Genomic DNA, 21,707 nt, shown 5'->3' with positions numbered 1-21,707 from the left:
GTCAGATTCGTAACTAATTAACCGAAACCTTTCTAAGCCATAATTAAAATTATTCAACAATTTAGAAACTGCCAAAATAAATAAAACGCCAAAATTGTTCGTATACATTTTTCAACCTAAACAGCAAAACTTTACAACCGCGAAAAAAACCGCTATACAATATCCAATATCATCTTTATGCTTATGTAATCGTATCAGTTTTTGCAATGTTTCTTTACTTCCCGTTGAGATAATGACAATACTTGTTATATTGCTTTATTTGTCCTTGGTCTCGCATATTTGTCATCTTAAGCGTAACAATGTATAAAAAAAATAGAAAAAAAATCATTGTAAAGCAGTGCTTGTGACCCTTATGAAGTACTAGTTGACATGAAAGCTGAGCTTTTGCTCCGTGAAGGCCTCACTAAAACTTTTATTGATTGAAGAATGATTGTTATTTGCTTAACGTGCAATGGCAATATTTCATGAAAATTCCCGACGTGACAAAAACCACTAGAAAAAACAATGTTTAGGTTTTGCAAAGTGGGTCGGCCGGGATATGGACTGGACACACTGAAAATTTAAATTAGTCACTATGACTATTCAGCTAGTCAAATATTAGCCGAAAGGTAGTCAACAGCATATATGACTACTAATCTAGTCATTGTGACTACCTGCACGGTCAATTTGACTATGTTAGTGGTCACAGCACCACGTGGTGTAGAGTATCGGTTTTCACGCGCACTCTTTCGCGTTCCTTTTGTTCCGTAGATCGTGTAGATGTAAACAAACCAGGAGGCACGAAACTGTTATTTTGTCAATTAAACCAATTGTTTAAAGTAAGTATCATGTATATATGTTTTAATTCTAACTTACAAAAATTAAATTTAAGAAAGAGAAGTGTAATGAATGTAATATCGGCACATGTTGACGTAATGACAATAAAAAAGGGGGAGATATGTATACGGGATATCAATTTTGATACATATTCAACGTATTGTCGATTGAAAAGAGTATTTAGCGATATCTTTTTTTCATCTGACCAAAAACTGTTAAAAATAAACACTGCAATCGATATTCACAACAATAAATTAAAAAAATCCTCAGGGTGGCTGTCAAGATCCTGGTGCTTACATTACAATGATGTGATATAGGATGGGTGGCTGTCAAGATCCTGTTGCTTACATTACAATGTTGTGTTATAAGATGGGTGGCTGTCAAGATCCTGGTGCTTAAATTACAATGCTGTGATATAGGATGGGTGGCTGTCAAAATCCTGGTGCTTACATTACAATGCTGTGGTATAAGATGGGTGGCTGTCAAGATCCTGGTGCTTACATCACAATGTTGTGGTATAAGATGGGTGGCTGTCAAGATCCTGGTGCTTACATTACAATGTTGTGGTATAAGATGGGTGGCTGTCAAGATCCTGGTGCTTACATTACAATGTTGTGGTATAAGATGGGTGGCTGTCAAGATCCTGGTGCTTACATTACAATGTTGTGATATAGGATGGGTGGCTGTCAAGATCCCGGTGCTTACATTACAAAATAATGGTATAAGATGAGTGACTACATCACTAGATCAAAGATTTTAAAATTTGTTTTTTTCTTTTAACTTTTAACATGACTGATATACTTGTTTATTGTTATATTTTAGCTTCTGAAATGATATAATTATATTTTTCAGCAAATGAAGACATTGCTATTTGTATGAGCACAGCTGAGAGATTTTTGACCAGAGAGAATATTACACTGACATATGCAGAGTTGATACCGACAAAATATCTTAAATAAACACTTCAAATTCTGACATACTGAAAATGTATAAAATATATATTTAAGTTGGGATATCATAATGTATGTAACAATGAGTTTATAATAAATACATTTTCTTTATTTGATTTTTAGACTTTTAATATATGTCACTGAGTAATGGTAACACACGGAAACTTAAGATATAGGAAGGTTTTGCACATTGAGCACTTTGTGGTCCTATACTGTTGTCATTGTTAGTATTGCTGCTGTGGTATTTTTATGATATTATATTCCAGATGCATTTGTCAATCCTATGGAAGAGAAACAACATAAAGTAGAATAACAGAAGAAATGAAACACAAAAGTACAGAACGGATAGAAACACACACAAAGTAAAATGGTAGAACAAAAAACACAACACAAATTAAAATAACAGTCTAACAGTCTAACAGTCGTGATTATTCACAGTAATCGTGTTGACTAACCAACATGGTCACTTTCGACCATTTCAATAAGTCATATGGACTGCATTCAATTGTCAAACTGACAAATGTGCAGTCAATTGAACAATCCAATTCGTCATAACGAGTATAACATATAGTCATTTTGACTTCCTAACATAGTCATAATTACCACCCTACTCAGTCAAATGTGACTAACCATCTAGTCAAACGACTAAGAGCATAGTCAAAATGATTAAAGTGCATTGTCATCTAGAGGACAGTCAAAATGACCAATTAAATTGGTCAAATTGACTAATTTAGGTTTTCAGTGCACTGTTTGATAAGAGCTGAAATGGTTCTCTTTCAACAGACCAACTTCTGGATCCTCAAAGAGTTGTTACAGGAATTCATTGATTTTTGGAGAGCATGTACTCTCTCTGCACGAGGATTAGAATTTAAGGTCCTTAATTTTTAAGATTTAAAGTAGTTGTGTCTGTTTACATCCCCAAACAGACGGCCGTCCTTAGTACATGCATGGGTTTTACCGTCGATATGGAGAAGTTCACGGATTACCACTTTTCTATGAACCAGTCAACTATTTGGGTTTTCTGACTTCGAGGTGAAGATCAGCAAAACGTGTTTTGATTCTTTGGTTTTGTTTAGTGTATGCACGGATTTTGTATCATGAATTGATACACCATAAAAGACAACTCGGACCGAGACAAGTCGGACCAATTTAAAGTTATTTCGGACTATTTAAAAGACAACTCAGACCAGATGGCAGAGACAAAAAAATGCAATGAATATATAAAAAAAAAGTTGTAATAAGTGCTCCAAATTGTCTTTAAAAATGTTCCGATTTGTCTTTTAAACTGGTCTGAGTTGTCTTTAAAAGTTGGCCGAGTTGTTTTTAAAAGTGGTCCGAGTTGTCTTGGTCCGAGTTGTTTTTTGTCCGAGTTGTTTTTTGTCCGAGTTGTTTATTCAAACACTTGTCATATTGGATGTTAAGGTCAGGTTACAGTAAATGGGCTATCATGGCAATGTCACAGATTTTCTTAAAATTTTTCATACAACTTTGGCTTGTTGAACTTCTACTGAAAATTAAAATAATAATGAATTTATCTCTTTTATTTTCTGAAATATTACTGATTGACTTCTCTCAAAATAGATAAACCTTGGTGTTTCAAATAATAAAAAATTTGTGAACATTAAATTAACGGAAAGTTGTCCGAGTTATTTTAAAAGTGGTCCGAGTTGTCTTGGTCCGAGTTGTTTTTCGTAATCATGGTAATAGTGCAACAATGTTAAAAAAAAATCATTGTCTTTACTTATGCTTGCTAATTTTGAAATATTTTTTCGACTTCTTAAGTACCATTACCTTTTACTTTAAAAAAAAAACAAAACAGAACGTTGTACTTCCGGGGTTGTACATATAACTTTAGTATAGGTGATTTCCATTTCTACTTTTGTGCTTTAATTCTCGCGTTTACTGTTTACTTACGATATGTTCCGGTTGTATAAATACTGTCCAACTAAAATTGTTTTAATTATAGATTTCTAAATATAGGGTTTATTTTTATCTTATAAATATAATATACAAGTCGTTGTGTTTATATTCATAATAAACAGAGAATGGCCAAAAATATAAAGTGTGTTGTGGTGGGTGACGGGTATGTTACTTATTTATTTGGTATTCTTAAATTAATTTTGTACTCATTAAATATCAATACATTTATTAAAAGCCTTAATGTTTGTAGGATATCTTTCCGTTAATCAAATGTTCACAAATTTTAAATCATTTGAAACACCAAGGTTTATCTACCCCAAGGCACAGAACAGATAGTAGTCAAAAACATAAAATGTGTTGGAGTCGGTTACAGATAAGATATAGTACACTCTCTATTCCCCCCCCCCATATCCCCCTCCCCCTTCCCAAGCCTCATCAGAAAAAGTCCCAACCCAAAACTTGTCAACTTTGTTTTTGGTAACACGAAGTAATGTATACAAAACAGATTAACAAATAATAGAAATCGAACTACACATATTAATGATGAAAACGGCACATTATCCTGGGTCTACTTACAATATGAAAATAATGAGATTTGATATGATTGCCAATGAGACAACTATCCACCAAAGTTCTTAATAATTGTTATTTTTTGATTTCTTTAAAGACTTTCTACATTTACAGTGCTGTTGGTAAAACTTGTCTGTTGACTTGCTATGCAACCGATACCTTCCCCGAGATGTGTGTACCAACTATGTAAGTATCAACTGATACCTTCCCCGAGATTTATGTACCAACTATGTAAGTATCAACTGATACCTACCCCGAGATGTATGTACCTACTATGTAAGTATCAACTGATACCTTCCCCGAGATGTATGAACTAACTATGTAAGTATCAACTGATACCTTCCCCGAGATGTATGTACATGTACCAACTATGTAAGTATTTGGCGGCAACTATATGATTTGTTGCTAAAAGAGTCACACGTGTTTAATTTATTGACTTCTTAGACATGCTGAGCATAAACAATCTCCAGCACAAAGTTCACATCCGTTCCGTATGTGTTCCGCAATACTCCACTTAATTTGAATGTGTAGTGTACGGAGTACGAAACGGAACGAATATAAACTAGGCGTATAAGATTAAAACATTCTCAGATGAAGAACAACATATTACTCTCCTTGGGGGTATATACGGACCTATTAAATTGGGCATAAATTTTGAATTTGACTTTAGTCTTTATGGTTCATGTTTTAAATGATTCAAATTGTTATAGCTCTTCAGTTACACTGCATTTGAAAATGCCATTGAACAAAACATCATACAATAAGAGATTTGAGCGTGTGGCTTTACTTTTTCGCTCTTCGTTAATAGCATTTTCTACTCTGTAATTTTATTCAAGCGCGTGTACATCGAGTGATGGTTTGAACATGTTGAATAATAATTTCACTTTGTAAGGCTGCAGTAAAATCGGGAAATTAGGGAGTTATATCATGATCTTGTCAAAATGGTGCCGAATTACCCGTTACAAATTCATTTATTTAACTTTCAGTAATTGTAATATATGTTATATATTCTTTACTTTCAGTAATTGTAATATATGTCATGTATATTCTTTACTTTCAGTAATTGTAATATATGTCATATATATTCTTTACTTCCAGTAATTGTAATATATGTCATATATATTCTATACTTTCAGTGATTGTAATATATGTCATATATATTCTTTACTTTCAGTAATTGTAATATATGTCATATATATTCTTTACTTTCAGTAATTGTATTATATGTCATATATATTCTTTACTTTCAGTAATTGTAATATATGTCATATATATTCTTCACTTTCAGTAAAAATTTATATTAATGTACGACTAAATTTTATTTGAGCAGATTTGATCACTATTCGACGACAGTTTGGGTTAATCAGGTACCAGTAGAGTTAGGTTTATGGGATACAGTTGGACAGGAAGATTATGACAGGTTACGTCCCTTGTCATATCCCTTAACGGTACGTGGCTGTGTTTAATCATATCATGATATAAAGTTACTATCATATTATAATTTAATTTGGATGTAACATGTCTTCAGATTGGCTGAAAATTTTTGTCTACCAGCTCATAGACACGATTTTGTCATGTGACCGTGACGTCATCAACTTTTTCCCATGATTTACTCCTTAGAAATGGAATAAAGAATTAAGTTATAAGGAATAACTTTTTTTTCTATTTTTGCACAGTGTGCACAACATTTTTATGTTATTTCTTAATAGACAGAAAAAAATATTACAGTCATTCCTTAAATGGAAAAGAGTGACGACGTCAGTATTTTTTTAGTGGAATATTATCCTATATGTTATAGAAAAATATTAAATATAAATATAGACAAAGATTGCTAAATGATACATAATATCAAAGAGTTACTAAAAAAAAACCAACAAAAAGAATGACTACAATTATTTTTTAGGATGTTTTCGTATTATGTTATGCTGTTGATATAAAAGCGAGTTTCCAAAATATCAAGTCAAAGGTTAGTTTGTAAACGATATCGTATAAAACTAAACATGTTTTAATCATATTTTATCACAAACTTGCTGGTCCTCGCTTCGCCTCGCTTCGCCTTATTAGCGAAGCGTGGATTCATGATCTGTATTGTAATCAAATTGATGTTAACCTATATAGACTATGCTTCAGCAGATACATTGTACACTTCAGATCACTATCTTGTAATCCAAAATATAGAAAATCATCACACACCTGGCTTACCATTTTCCACGTCAGTCGCGTCTTCCGTCTCAATAGTAATGAAAACCAAATATTAAAAAGTTATGATTAATCTCATTAAGGACATCTGTCATGGATGATTGTTGTAAAACTTCATTATTTCGAAGGGGTTTTAAATTCATGAGAAGCACAGTTACAGAAAATGACATCTTAAATAAAATCCATCAAAAAAAAAGACATGAACCACCATTTAAAGGTCAACATTCCTTGTGGAAGGGTACAAATGAAGTTACTAAAATTATCTTCTATATCGATATTGTTCCTTAGATTCTGTATGGGGTCTTCAATATCTGTATTTTTTAATTTTTAATTTAGATCCTTTTTTTCTATAGTTGTTTTGGGCCTTTTTTCCGTTCTGTATATTTTGACAATAAATTACTCTTTTCCTTTGTAGGTTTATTTTCTCCATTATTTTTTTTACCCATTGTTCTCTAATATAAACCCCATCCAGACCCTCTCAAATGTATGATTTCTGGTATAATGGTTCCTCACAGAACTTTTAAACTCACAAATCATTATGTATTATTTTTAGTGGTATCCTGAAGTTTCACATCATTGTCCAGATGTCCCAATCGTACTGGTGGCTACCAAAACAGACCTAAGAAAAAAATCCATGAAATCTAAAAATAAATCAAAACAGATTAATGACACAGTTTCAAGTGAAAAAGGGCAAGCGCTAGCCAATGAAATAAAAGCCGTGAAGTACTTGGAGTGTTCAGCACGAACTATGCGCGGAGTAAAAGCAGTTTTCGACGAAGTAATCAAGGTAGTACTTTTACCAAATAAACAGAAAAAGTCTAGACAGCAAAGATGTAAAGTGTTGTAGAGTTGCATCCTTTGTACATGTAAGTCGGCTTGAGCTCAGTGACTGTCTATGTAAAGAAACGATGACACTTGTGTGATTAAATCCTTAGAAATGATTAATCAAAGATAATGTAACAGCAACTAAACATTATCATTCGGAGGAAGCTGATAGACGATTTACCATTAAAAGAGTATGAAAAAGAAGAAATAATATACTCATATATAACATATTGAATTTCTTTTTTTTAGTAACATGCTGAAAAGAACAGTGGAAGACATTTTTTACATGTAATTTTTTTTTTCTAAAATGCTAAGAAAACACCAATGTATTTATCTGCTGAATTTTAAAGACGGACAATTCATTTCTTTTTAAAATCGAATCCGTTTGAATTTAAATTCTAACACACAAATGAATACCGCTGCTAGGTGGATTATTATACTATAGGTATTGAACAATAAAAGATATTATGACATAGTTTAGTCTTATTTTATTGCTTAGTCTTTAATACAATTATATTTGTGATGTATTATAAAATGAAATTAACACTTTGTAAAAGAGGGACGAAAGATACCAGAGGGACAGTCAAACTCATAGATCGAAAACAAACTGACAACGCCATGGCAAAAAATAAAAAGACAAACAGACAAATAATAGTACAGATGACACAACATAGAAAACTAAAGACTAAGCAACACGAACCCCACCAAACACTGGGGTTGATCTCAGGTGCTCCGGAAGGGTAAGCAGATCCTGCTACACATGTGGCACCCGTCGTGTTGCTTATGTTATTACAAATCCGGTAAATAGTCTAATTCGGTAAGTCACATTCGTGAAAAGGAAGGGTATTGTAGTTACGACATAAGGAACATATCCGATATCATCTGTGAAACAGTTATTCCATAACGGTCAACCAACTCGTGATGGCGTCCGTAAAATTTACGAAGGATGATTTCAACTTCCCCATTTGGAACTCTTGGTTTAATAGCTTCCTTGTGAGCAGCAATCCTCTATCACGGAAATCATGATAGGAAACACATGCCCGGGAATATCGTATCAATTGTAATTGTTATACATCCGAAGCTTTTTTTCTCTCAAAGCAAACAAAAACGAGAGCCAAGGATGTACATGTACCGGAACACGAAAAGATTTCTAAGACCAAAACGGACCTTAAAATAATTGCCAAATCCATATAAGGTCAACTTTGAACGTGAAGGCAGATGGTCCGGGAAGCATGCAAAGCTCACCTGGTAAAATATGCGATTTTGATATCTATGTCATCTTTTCTAGATCAAATTGGTTTTTTTTTTCCATAAACAAATTATTTTTTACCGGCGACTTCTGTAGGGTAAATACAGGCTAAAAATTATTTCTCAGAACATTACTTATTTACTTGAAAAATTGATATAAAAATATACAAGGTGAAGCGCAAATCATTTTAATCGAACCGCACTGAAATTAAAATGTTTTCCATCGATCCGTTATTTTAATGGTTTATTGTATAATGTTTGGTCAACTCACATTTATATCTGCACAAGGAAAACACTTTGTTACTCTAGGTTTCGTTTGGCTTATTTTCCTGTTTAATTTTAAATATTTTTGATTACATTTTATTCTTGGGGGTGAGGGATTTGATGTATTTTGGGGAACGTATGGTAAAATTGTTTGCTGTCTTGTTTTTTTCTCTTCCCGATTCCGGACTTGAAAGTAATTAATTCGATGGAACGGACAAGATTGACCAAAATAAAAAATTCATACCTGAATGGTATGTACAGTAAAATCATTCTTTCTTACAACAATGTCACGCTATGTCTAGTGGTCCAGGTATTCATTCTGGTCCTTAAGTCCTCCAGATATCTTGATTTCACTGTCGATTCTAGTAGTATGTCCCGCTCTCTCGTTCTTTTCAAGGGGGAGAAGAATTAGAGAACTGGTTTACTTTTCTTTGTCTTAAGGATGTACACCTCTGAGGAGCCAAAAATTTCTAGAATTAAACTTTTTTTCTTAACCTGATTTTTGGGTTTATATGACTGTAAACAAATAATTGGTGAAGACAAATCATATGATGGTGCACTTCTTTTTATGCTACGGTCCTTTGAAAGTACCCAATTTTGATGATTTTCCCATTTTTCATAATTTTTTACCCATTTTTGGGCTATTATCGTGAAAAAAATATCAGTTCCACAATTAAACTTTTGTTCATAATTTCAATAAAGATGAAGTGGACCAATCTGAATAAATTTAACTTAAAAACAAACTATAGGTAGGTGTCCACGGCCGTCACTCGGCTAACCGAGAGATTGGTCGGTTAATCTATATTGAGTATGCGGCTATATCGGCGGTTGATCTGTTAATTGGGTTGGCTAAAGTCTGTTAATCAGGTGTTATCGAGAAAATACTTGCAAGTTCAGTATGTTTCATTGTATAACCTTTTAAATATATTTTTTATCATAAAAATTATTCATGTCTGACAAAACAATTCAATGTACTGAATCCAGTGGTGTAATTATTTTTTTTTTTAGCTTCGATAAACAATCAATAAAATGAAAAGGCGGGTTACTCATCAATAAATTTATACACATTTTACACACACAAAATGTACACAACATGACAACTTGGCTGAATTTACTTGCATGCAATATTTTGAACATCGAAAAAAGACAGGCATTATGTTTGTTAACCATATTAATATCATTGTGTGAAAAATCTACACGAAAATCTGTATTTTGGTGATATTAATCAATTTTTATTAAAAACCTGGTCTGTTAATGGGTCGGATGTATAAAACCCGGTCTGTTATTTGGTCTGTTAAGAGTTATGAATGGCAATGAAAATATAATTTGATTGCTTTATGGGGAGTTATCGGATCAAATGGGTAGGCTCAAGACGAGTGGCTAAAATATACGGAAACAACACATGAACAATGAAACATAAATTTAGACAATGGAAATTGGAAATTGATAAAAATGGTTTCAAAAAGTGTAATATTAAAGTAATATTAATTTCATTCAATAATGGTCGCATATATCATGTGAATTCTGTTTCGTTGTTATGAATGACACCAATTTGTCATCTACATGTACATTGGTAACCAGTATATACATCATTTTATAGTTCGTTCTTATGTTGTACTGTTATACCACTGTCCCAGGTTAGGGGAGGGTTGGGATCCCGCTAACATGTTTAAACCCGACACATTATGTATGTATGTGCCTGTCCCAAGTGAGGAGCCTGTAAATCAGTGGTTGTCGTTTTTTTATGTGTTACATATTTGTTTTTCGTTCATTTTTTTATATATATAAATAAGTCCGTTAGTTTTCTCGTTTGAATTGTTTTACATTGTCATTTCGGGGCCTTTTAAAGCTGACTATGTGGTATGGGCTTTGCTCATTGTTGAAGGCCGTACGGTGACCTATAGTTGTTAATTTCTGTGTCTTTTTGGTCTCTTGTGAAGAGTTGTCTCATTGGCAATCAAACCATATCTGCTTTTTTATATCAGAGATAAACGTCGTAATGTAACTAACATCAGTAAGTAAAATATATTGGGATGCTAAAATATATATAAAGAATAGAGAAAGAATAATGAGAAAAATAAATAAAATGTAGAGAAAAGTGACATAACAATTTAAAGAATACAGAAATAAACAACACCCCAATCCGGACCCTCATGGTATACACGAGAATCTGGATGGAGACGCAGAATATAGAATAATAGATAAGGACAGCAGAGAGTGATGCATTGCTAAAAAAGAGAGAAAAATAACAATTGTTTAGGAATACAGACATGAAACACCCCATTTTACTATTTAGACCCTCCAAGATGACTGTTACAACAATTTTGGCATTTATTCCACATCTCCTTATTTTTAAATTAACAGTATAGACAACGATATCTATATAGATGTTTTGCAATTTTTTTTACTGTATATCACTTTATGTTATTTGAGACTGGAGTCCGATAAACATTGGCCTCCTGTCAACCGCTGAATCTGATAGCTCAGTAAATATTGTAAAGTGCAAACAAAACAAAATTTCAGGGGGAGGGGCAGGTTGAAACAGTAACGGATTGCAATGTACTCAAATTGGTGACAAATGCTAGAATTTTACAAGCGCACAACTGCAGTTCTCCTCTGCACTTATGTAGAATGGAACTAAACGGAATAAAATGAATTAAAACTTAAGATAATCAAATGTAGCTGCATTCGCTTCTTTCCATTTACTTCTTTAGAATGTTTTGTAAACAACATATGATTATAAGTACTAGAACAAAAGAACCAATTGGATGATGCTGACGAATTAGGGTTTAACGTCCATTGGCAAATATCATGTCCATATGAGAACGACAACACGTTATATGTACCCGGTGTTGTATAAGACAGACACTTTCAGTCGGATTTTTGAACGTGCTTCTTTGAACAGACACAAAAATCAAGGCTGATTGAAAACGTTAATAATAAATTCATGCATATTCCAGCGGCCAATCCATATCACGCTATATTGCAGTGATACACCTTTCAATAAAATGCAAAGAAAGTCAAAATAAAAATGCTCTTACTACAAGGATACTGTTGCACCGTATTGTCATTTTTTTTTTTACTCAAGTATATCTCATTCTTAACTTTTTTAATGGGATATTTTAAAGGTAGCAAAACTATTGTCGTGGCTAAATAACTCTTAACTGACACATTTTTAATTGTCCAACCCATTAACAGACTTTATTCCCCTAATAGTCACTAAAACGTGGTATTACTCACGTTATATTACAATTATGAAATATTTACTAATGTCAATTTATTTTTTAGAACCAAAGTACTATTTTGTGTCCTTTAAATGATATCTAAAATTGTTTGTTTCGCCTTTTATTAAAACAATTGCTATGCGTATAAGCATAAATACCACATACTTGCGCGACGCCTTTTAGTTTTACTGAAGTTTGTGCAGACTATGAAATGTTTTTACAGGTGGAAAATGTTCTATGATAGATATCATTTTGTCAGACACTTTTCTGTTTTTTATTTGGTTCTTATAATATGCCAAAAATCTGTATATTTAACAGAGTTGAACATTTAAATTGTGCGTTTTACTCTTAACAGACGTATAACCGACCCGATTAACAGACCAACCGCCCATATAGCCGCATACTCAATATAGATTAACCGACCAATCTCTCGGTTATCCGAGTGTCGGCCGTGGTGTTAATATAAGAAAGTTTTATCATATTTTGATGCTTTTTCGGGTCAAATTTACCATTCTGTCAATTTTGTAAATTTGTGATTTTTTTCTATATTAAGAACAAAATGCGTATTATTTCAACTTCTTTGTTATAAATGATTGAAAAAATACATATCTAAGAAATTTGAAAAGAAAAAGTGATATGGGATGTACATGTTCCTGGTAAATCATTTCTTATACCCCTCACCCATTTTCTCAAATTTTGGCTAAAAAGACTGACTTGATTGGTAATAAAATTTGAAAAATTTATTTCTCAAAAACTACTTATTGTAAATACACAATTTTTTCACAAAGTTAAGTTTGATTATAACATTTTTTAAATTCATTAATATTTTCCACTTGTATCACATGTTTTGGAAATAATTCCATAACGAGATTTCAACGAAACTGCACGTCAGAAGAATACATCCTTAATTTGTGACTGCCTCTGGATCTACTGTCACCTTATGTATAGTATTTTTCTGGATCAATGATACTCAAAAGGTGTTGGATCTTTTAACACATAGCAACATTTGGTGTCGGTAGTCTATGCCTCAGCAATTCACACTGAAGTTGATTCACTTGCTTTATGGCATATCCTGGGGAATTGTCCCGATAACAGATGCAGACAAATGAGCTGTTCGTCTCTGTACTTGTTCAATTATATCTCTTGGGATGTTGATTTGGTACAATCCATATAATATAACATTTTAGAAATGGTAGTCGTTACAAGTAATAATTTGTTTGGACAACTGGTCTTTGGTAGTTTCTGTTAAATTTCTTCATAACGTTTTAAGACTCAGGACGAATAAGAGCATGACATATTGCATATGTATAGACACCTGTTAAATGTAGAACACTCTGTGTTTGCCCTCTAGATGTCTTTTATTTACTTATGACGCTGGGAAGCTGTCACATTAACGTATACATCACACCTTTTATATTAACATATTTGTATTATGTTACATCCATGAAATTGAACATTTTCACAATGCTCTTGTTTTTTTTTCTTCTGGTAAATTTGTATTGAAACAACGTCGGATTCAGTCTGCATTTGATATTAGATCAAATTACATGACTAAACTTTTTTTTCCAAACTTAGGATATTATCTCACAAAATGTGAAGTTGTTGCTTATAAGCGCTAGTTTTCATTCTAATAAATCGACGTTAAACACCTATCAATCATCGTTCGTGAGGAGGAGGTGTCCATTGTTTTTTAAGAACCTGTTGATTTTATTTGATTCTAAATTTCATCAGAAAAAAGTGTTTCAGCAGAAAATTGAACATTTTTTTCCTTAGGAAATTAGGGGGAGTGGGGGGGGACTAATTCAACACTGAATTTAAAAAAAATCGTGCTCCTGTATAATATTGATTTTTTTTATTTTTTTTAATCCACCTGAGCCCATTAAAGATTAACTGTCGGTGCCTTTAGCAAGACGACTGTTAGTTTCATGCAAAAAAAAATACGACGAAGTCCATATCATTCCAAAGTATATCCAAAAAATGGTTCAGATGAAGATATGCAAATAAAAAGTGCTAAAGAACGCATCATAATTTAATACAATCTTGTCAACAGTTCAGTAACAGTTGCGGATACAACAGTGAGACAAAATCACGAACGGACGAACTAACGAATATATAGACGGTCTACACCCATTACTATATACCGTCCGCTTTAGACAGGAGGTGTATAATAATAGAAAAACAATTAATAGGATATTTCTGATAAAGGTTATAGCAGAAAAGCACTTCGGACACACCAAACTTATAAAAAAAAAATTTTCATTTTGTAATACATAAATCTATCGCTATATGTATTAATATGGATTTTGTACAGTGTACCCTATATCAAATTTATATTTTTTTTGTTTGTAGAATACATATAAGAGGAAAAAAACTAATATTGAGATTCGTACTGACATTCATACTAATTGAGATTTATATTAAGATTCATACTGATTGATATTCATATTGAGATTTATACTGAATGAGATTCATATTGAAATTCTTATTGAGATTCATACTGATATTCATACTGAGATTCATATTGACATTCATACTGAGATTCTTACTGAAATTCATATACTGAGATTCATATTGAGATTCGTACTGATATTCATACTAAGATTCATACTGAGATTCATTTTGAAAGTTGTACTGAGATTCATAGTGATTCATACTGAATTTCTTACTGAGATTCATATTGAGATTCATACTGATATTTATATCGAGATTCATACTGATATTCATACTTAAATTCATACTGAGTTTCATACTGATATTCATATCGAGATTCATCTTGAGATTTATACTGTGATAAATTCTGACATTCATTTATTGAAATTCATACTGATATTCATATTGAGATACATCTTGAGATTTATACTGATATTCATACTGAGATTCATATTAAGATTCATCTTGAGATTCATATTTAGATTCATCTTGAGATTTATACTGTGTTTTATTCTTATATTCATATATTGAGATTCATATTGAGATTCATACTGAGATTCATATAGAGATTCATAGTGATTGAGATTCATATTGCGATTAATACTGAAACTTAAACTGAGATTCATACTGATACTTATATTAAGATTCATACTGAGATTTAAACTGAGATTCATAATGATAATCATATCAAGATTCATACTGAGATTCATCTTGAGATTTATACTGTGTTTCACTTTGAGATTTATATTGAGATTCATTCTTAAATTCATACTTAGATTCATACAGATATTCATACTGAGATTTATATAGAGAGATTCGTACTTAGATTCATACTGATTGAGATTCATATTGAGGTTGATACTGAGATTCATACTGATTGAGATTCATACTGAAAGTCATACTGAGTTTTATACTGTGATTCATGGTGAGATTCATATACTGAGATGCATACTGAGATTCATATTGAGATTCATACTGATATTCATACTGAGATTTAAACTGAGATTCATACTGCGGTTCATACTGATATTCATATTGAGATTCATATTGAATTTCATAGTAGGAGTGATACTGATATTCATACTAAGATTCATATTGAGTTTCATATTGAGATTCATATTGATATTCATACTGAGATTCATTTTGAGTTTCATATGGAGATTCATACTGAGATTCATACCGAGATTCGTTATATTAAGATGAATACATAGTATAGTTGTTGGATTTGCAGCGTATTCGCCTGTATTAAATATCATTATAATGACTGATTGTTGGTTGATTAACGTCCGGTGGTAAATAATATCATTATAGGGTGTACATTTCATTTCTTATACATGTATAAACTAGCTGCACCTAGCTCAACGTGCTCTCTTTTCGCACTGAACACCACCCTCATTTAGTCATTTAAGAATTCAAACGGGGGCGCACCCGACGCTACCCCCTCCCCCTGTAGAAAAGAAGAAAATATAATTTAGAGGTAAAATCCTGAATTTGGGTCTCGTCGTTTCTCTCCTCACGTCCTCGTTCCGATAAACTAGTTTATCATACTGTTTATGACGTCTTTATACAAAATCCGATGAACGTTTATTTAATCTAGAAGAACCAGCATTATTCATAAGTTGTAATTGGCTTTGGAATAACTTTCAGTAACTGCGAGTGCTCTAATATCGGTGCTTTGTGTCTATAATATTGTAACATGAATGGTATTTTTTCTTTTGATCTTTGAATGGGTTACCTTTTTTATTTGTAGAAGAGTGCATTAAATAGACTTTTTTTAGATATGGCAATATTCAATCATGCCGTTGACAGTTTTTTTCATAGGAAAAAATAAAGAATTGGAGGAGCTTAGACTAGTGCACTAACTTCAATCTCTAAAACTGTTAGTGCACTGTCTGGATCCGCCTCCTTATACTAGTAAACAATAAAACAATAAACAACTAGAGGCGCTTCTGCATATTCAACAATGGCCACTTTTTAGTGAAAATCATTGTTATAGGGGAATAACTTTATCAAGAGCTAACTGACAATTTCAGTCATGTTGACGTATTTATAGATCTTAATATATCCTCCTGGTCATTTTCCTTTTAAAAGTTTCTATGTATCTATTATAGTTTTCAAGATAATAGGCAAAAAACGCAGCAAAATGGTGAATATTATCATTAAAGTGCAATAACAAAATTATGAGTCGACTATAAATTTCAGCCATTATGGCTTATTTGTGGATCTTGTCTTGCTGATATGTTTGCTATTCAAAGTTTCTATTTATCTATTATAGTTTTCAAGATAATCGACAAAAATGCAAAATAAAACATTGGTAAAATGTGTAGTTTAAGGGCAATAACTCCTGTAAGAAGTCGTCTGACAGTTTTGATGTCAAAATCATTAGGTAGATCTAATCATTCTAAACATTTTTGCAACTGTCAGATTTTCACTATCTGTAGCAGTTTTCAAGATAATAGACACAAATTAATTTTACCCCTTAGTTCTTTTTTTAGACATGTCGGCCATGTTTGTCAGCAAGCGCGGTCATCGGACACAAGTTTTAAACTAGATACCCCATTGATGATTGTTGCCAAGTTTAGTTAGATTTGGTCCGTTAGTTTCAGAGGAGATGATCTTTGTAAAAGTTAACGGACGACGGACGACAGAGAAAGACGCCAACTGATGGGAAAAGCTCACTTGTCCCTTCGGGCCAGTTGAGCTTAAAAGTAAAATGAAATACCATAAAATGTTCCCATAAATTCAAATAAATGCATACACAACAAGGTATCAAAACACAAATTATGCAAAGGTGAAAGAGGGCGGTTTACATACCCTAACCAATGCCTTGCTTAAATACTAATCAAACTTTAAACCTAACCCTAAATTAAGATATGGTTCCTTAAACTTGAAGCAGGTGAATGCCAGAGGGGAGCTTCAAAAAGGAATGTAATGGTCTACAAGACATTCAAAGTCGAAAACAAACCGACACCACCATGACAAAAAAAGAAAAACAACAAAAAGACAAACAACAATATACAAAACACAACATAGAAAACCAATGATTGAGCAACAAGAAACCCACCACAAATCGGGCGTGAGCTCAGTTGTCTCGGAAAAGAAAGCAGCTTAACAAAACAAAAGTAATTCATTAAATTAATGCTTGGTGGAGTCAAACATATCCATAACCAGAACAACATAAATGCTTAGTCACTTTTGCAATAACAGCAATAAGTTAAAGCTCACAAATGACCTCCAATACATTTGTAAGAGTTATCTCCCCTAGCCAAGAATTACCCCCTTAAACACCATCAAAAAAGGCAGAGAGCTATAGAGGTAGTCAATCAAGTATTAAACAAACGTAAATGTACCAAAGATTATGTTGTAGGCTCGTTTGGAGATTCTTATTCCACTTTATAAGGGGGGGAGGGGGGGGGGGTATTTAAAATGATTGTTTTAATTAAACCCGAATTATTTAAATTCAAACAAAAATTAAGAAATTTTAATTAACTTTGTAGAAACCATAAGATTTTCGCAATTCTTCAAATAGCAAATTAGAGATTTATTTATAAATATGAAAATAAATCTAGGAATATTGCAAAAAATCCTTTAGAAATATTTGAAATCAACATTTCAAGTACATATGCTTAATTTTCATTTCTTTGGAAATTTTTTTTTACACAAATTAGTATTTCCTCGTGTTATATATAAATAGAATCAAATTAAATAAAAAAAATGTACATTGGATAACGAAGCGTCTAAGTAATTTTAATTGATGTTTATCTAGATTGATTGAACTTCGACAATTACGGTCCGTGTATATTTGCGTCCATTCGTTTTTCATTTTGAAATATCAAAAACAAAAAACAAAAAACGAGAGTGTTTTCATTTTTCGTTTTTGATTTCTCAAAAACCAAAACGAAAAACAAAAGTGTTTTCGTTTTTCGTTTTTGATTTCTCTAAAACCAAAACGGAAAACGAAAGTGTTTTCATTTTTTGTTTTTGATTTCTCTAAAACCAAAATGAAAACAAAAAGTGTTTCCGTTTTTCGTTTTTGATTTCACTAAAGATGAATGTAATTTTAATTATTCTCGTTTTATAATGTACAATGTTTTCCTTTCTTGTTTCACAGTCATTGATAGTAAATAATGTCAATGTAAACACCCCTATGGCGCGGAATCAGGGTCATAAATATCGATTTTAGTATATCCTAAAATGATTTAGCATATCCTAAAATGATTTTAGTATATCCTAAAATGATTTAGCATACCCTAAATTGATTTTAGCATATACTTAAATCATTTTAGTATATACTAAAATCATTTTTGGGTATCCTAAAGTCAATTCAGTATATACTAAAATCATTTTAGGATACCCTAAAATCAATTTAGCATATACTGAAATATTCAGCTTATACAGAAATATTTGGCGTGGAATCAAGGTCATAAATATTGATTTTAGTATATACTAAAATGATTTTAGTGTATCCTATATTCAATTAAGGGTCTTCAGCTTAGCCAATGAGAGTTGTCGTTACATGAATGAAAATGCTGACAACATTCAGTGCGGCACTTATTATTAAAATAATTGTAAAAATGTATGTTCGCGAACTTCATATCTTTTTGTTTATTTTATGCTGTTTTTTAAGTAACTAACTATTATAGGTTAACGTTTTCTTTTAAAAGAAGCAAAACAAAAATAGATATTGATATTGTACAATACAAATACAAATATTTTTATTGGCACAAACACAATTACAATAATTGGCAAAGGCCCATATTTCAGTACATTATAACAATGAATACAACATAATAAAATAATATGTTATAATTAAGAAGCTAAAATCTCATTTCTATATACCAGACATTTATGTATATAAGAACTTGTCACTTTCAGGACTTTTAAAGAGTTGCTATTAATGCAACGTTTCATATTTAGCTGACTCCCACTAGAACTTGTAGGAAGTATATTTAATATAATAGTTTTAAAGTTTATTCTGTATTCAGAAAATTTTTAACAATTCAGTAGAAAGTGATTTTCATCTTCTACCTCACCCGATTTACATACATTAAAAACTCGTTCATTGGTGGGTAAACCTAAATGTCGCCATTTTTCTATAGCAAGATTGTGTGCACTCAATCTTATTTTACACAGAGATGACCTTTCTAATTTATTACTTAGAACATCAACATAAGAACTACGCTGATTTGAATTATGAAATTGTTGATAAAATTTTAGTTTGGATGAATTGTAAATTTTTGATGATTGATCCTGCGTGCACTGATCAATCGCTCGTTGTTTAATACTTGGTAGGTACATGAGTTGTCTCCCATTTGTCATGATGAGGCATTATTCTATCCTCAAATGACGCAAATTTATTATATAATTTACTAAAAATGCGTTTTCGAAATTTTGAAGCATTAGGTATTTTACAGTTTCCAAAAAATACTTTCCGGGGCCGATAAACCATAACGCATTGCGCAACAGTTCCAGAGTTTCTGAATTTAATATTGTTTATTGTCAATGTTGATTGAATTTCTTTTTTTTTTTTTTGGTAGATTCTAATTTTGAGTGTGGTATGAAAATTAAATCATTGTCAATTATAAAAGGAAAAGAAGACACCAATGTTTCAATAACAGTCATATGTCCTTAAAAAAACTCCTTGACCAAAACGACAAACGTCGAAATGACAAACAAACAATAATAACAAAACATACAGCAAACTAAAGACTGAGCAACACAAACCCTATCAAACACCAGAAGTTGACTCGTGTCCTCCAAAAGAGTAAGCAGTTGCCCTCTAGATTCCGTTTGGTTATATGTTCGTTGGGTTGCTGTCTCATTGACTTTAACCTACATCTCCTTTTATTCATCGAAACATTATATTCTGGTATATCACCAAACAAAACATCAGGGATATCCAATAATAGTATGCTGCTTTGTCTATTTGGTTGTCCTAAGCTGGTATTCAAAGCATATAGAAATATGAAGCACCTGTTATAGCTATTGTCATATATGACTTTGTAAAATAAACGAATAAACAATTTAAGCAAGCTACATGGTGTGTTGTTACGGTTGTTTTCCATTCGTTTGATGTGTTTGAGCTTTTGACTTTGCCATTTGTTTAGGAACTTTCCGTTTTGAATTTTCCTTGGAGTTCGGTACTTTTTATTATTTTACTTTTTGTTACTGAACAACCAAATATAATAGATCGGATTCATTTTCACAATAATATCACTTGTACATCGTTCCTCTTTTCCATGCATTCCTAGATAAACAAAATGATGTTTAACATTTGTCAAAAAACGCACAAATAAACGCTTAATATAGATGTAAATGAAATAACCTATGATGACTGATATATTCCAACAATCCCGTCCTCTTTTCCCCGAATGTGACCTACTGAATTAGACTTGTCACCGAGTTTGTACTTACTTGAGCAACACGACGGCTGCCACTGCTTATCCTTCCGGAGCACCTGAGATCACCCCCGCTTAGGTGGGTTTCTGGTAGCTCAGGTTTTAGTATTCTGTATTGTGTTGTGTATGTTGTGTATACTGTTTTTTGTTTTTTGGTCTTTTTTTCATTTTGGCTATGGCATTGTCAGTTTATTTTCGACATGAGTTTGAATGTTCCTTTGGTATTTTTTGCCTCTCTTCTATACTAATGAACGACAAATTTTGGCGGAAATGCGAAGATACAGCACTCTTGTTTTTGTTTTTATTAATACTTTATTGGAACTTTTGTGTAACGTAAATGCATAACTAAGTCACACTGTAACTGTACGAAATATTGTGTATTCAGTCGGAATTACCTGCTACTCAAAGAAACCGAAATATATCTTGGGGCAAGAAAACGAGTAACGTGACTCTATTTTATTTATGAAAGCACATGTGGAGCAGGATCTGCTTACCCTTCCGGAGCACCTGAGATCACCCCCATTATTTGGTGAGGTTCGTGTTGCTCAGTCTTTAGTTTTCTATTTTGTGCTTTGTGTACTATTGTTTGTCTGTTTGTCTTTTTCTTTTTTAGCCATGGCGTTGTCAGTTTATTTTCGACTTATGAGTTTGAATGTCCCTTTGGTTCTTTCGCCCCTCTTTTATAAGAGCCGTCTTCTAATATTTTATTTTTAAAATTATTTGTTCTTTTCAAACAAAAGTTTTTTCACGTGTATCATCTTTACAACATCTGACTATTTTGCACAGCCTGTTGCTTGAAGAAAAATGCTCCATAACCAATATCTTTCATGATGATATAAACAATGTTGAGGCAATGTAAAACA

The 21,707-nt window shown here is 32.2% G+C and overlaps 1 protein-coding gene and 1 long non-coding RNA gene across 2 annotated transcripts; both read left to right on the top strand.

The window, feature by feature from the left end:
- Nucleotides 1-608: 608 nt before the first annotated feature.
- Nucleotides 609-1,882, top strand: LOC127710020 (uncharacterized). Its single transcript, XR_007985905.1, has 2 exons — nt 609-818; nt 1,669-1,882. It is a non-coding gene; the product is annotated as an uncharacterized LOC127710020 (long non-coding RNA).
- A 1,898-nt stretch (nt 1,883-3,780) lies between these two features.
- LOC127710007 (ras-related protein ced-10-like) lies at nt 3,781-7,755 on the top strand. Its single transcript, XM_052215719.1, has 5 exons — nt 3,781-3,849; nt 4,371-4,442; nt 5,587-5,704; nt 6,160-6,222; nt 7,009-7,755. The coding sequence occupies exons 1-5, from the start codon at nt 3,812-3,814 to the stop codon at nt 7,300-7,302; spliced, it is 585 nt and encodes a 194-aa protein (XP_052071679.1). The 5' UTR covers nt 3,781-3,811; the 3' UTR covers nt 7,303-7,755.
- The last annotated feature ends 13,952 nt before the right edge of the window (nt 7,756-21,707 follow it).

This window comes from Mytilus californianus, unplaced genomic scaffold (assembly GCF_021869535.1).
Source record: "Mytilus californianus isolate M0D057914Y unplaced genomic scaffold, xbMytCali1.0.p SCAF_7, whole genome shotgun sequence".
NCBI classification, from domain to species: domain Eukaryota; kingdom Metazoa; phylum Mollusca; class Bivalvia; order Mytilida; family Mytilidae; genus Mytilus; species Mytilus californianus.
This window is presented reverse-complemented; position numbering and strand designations above follow the sequence as displayed.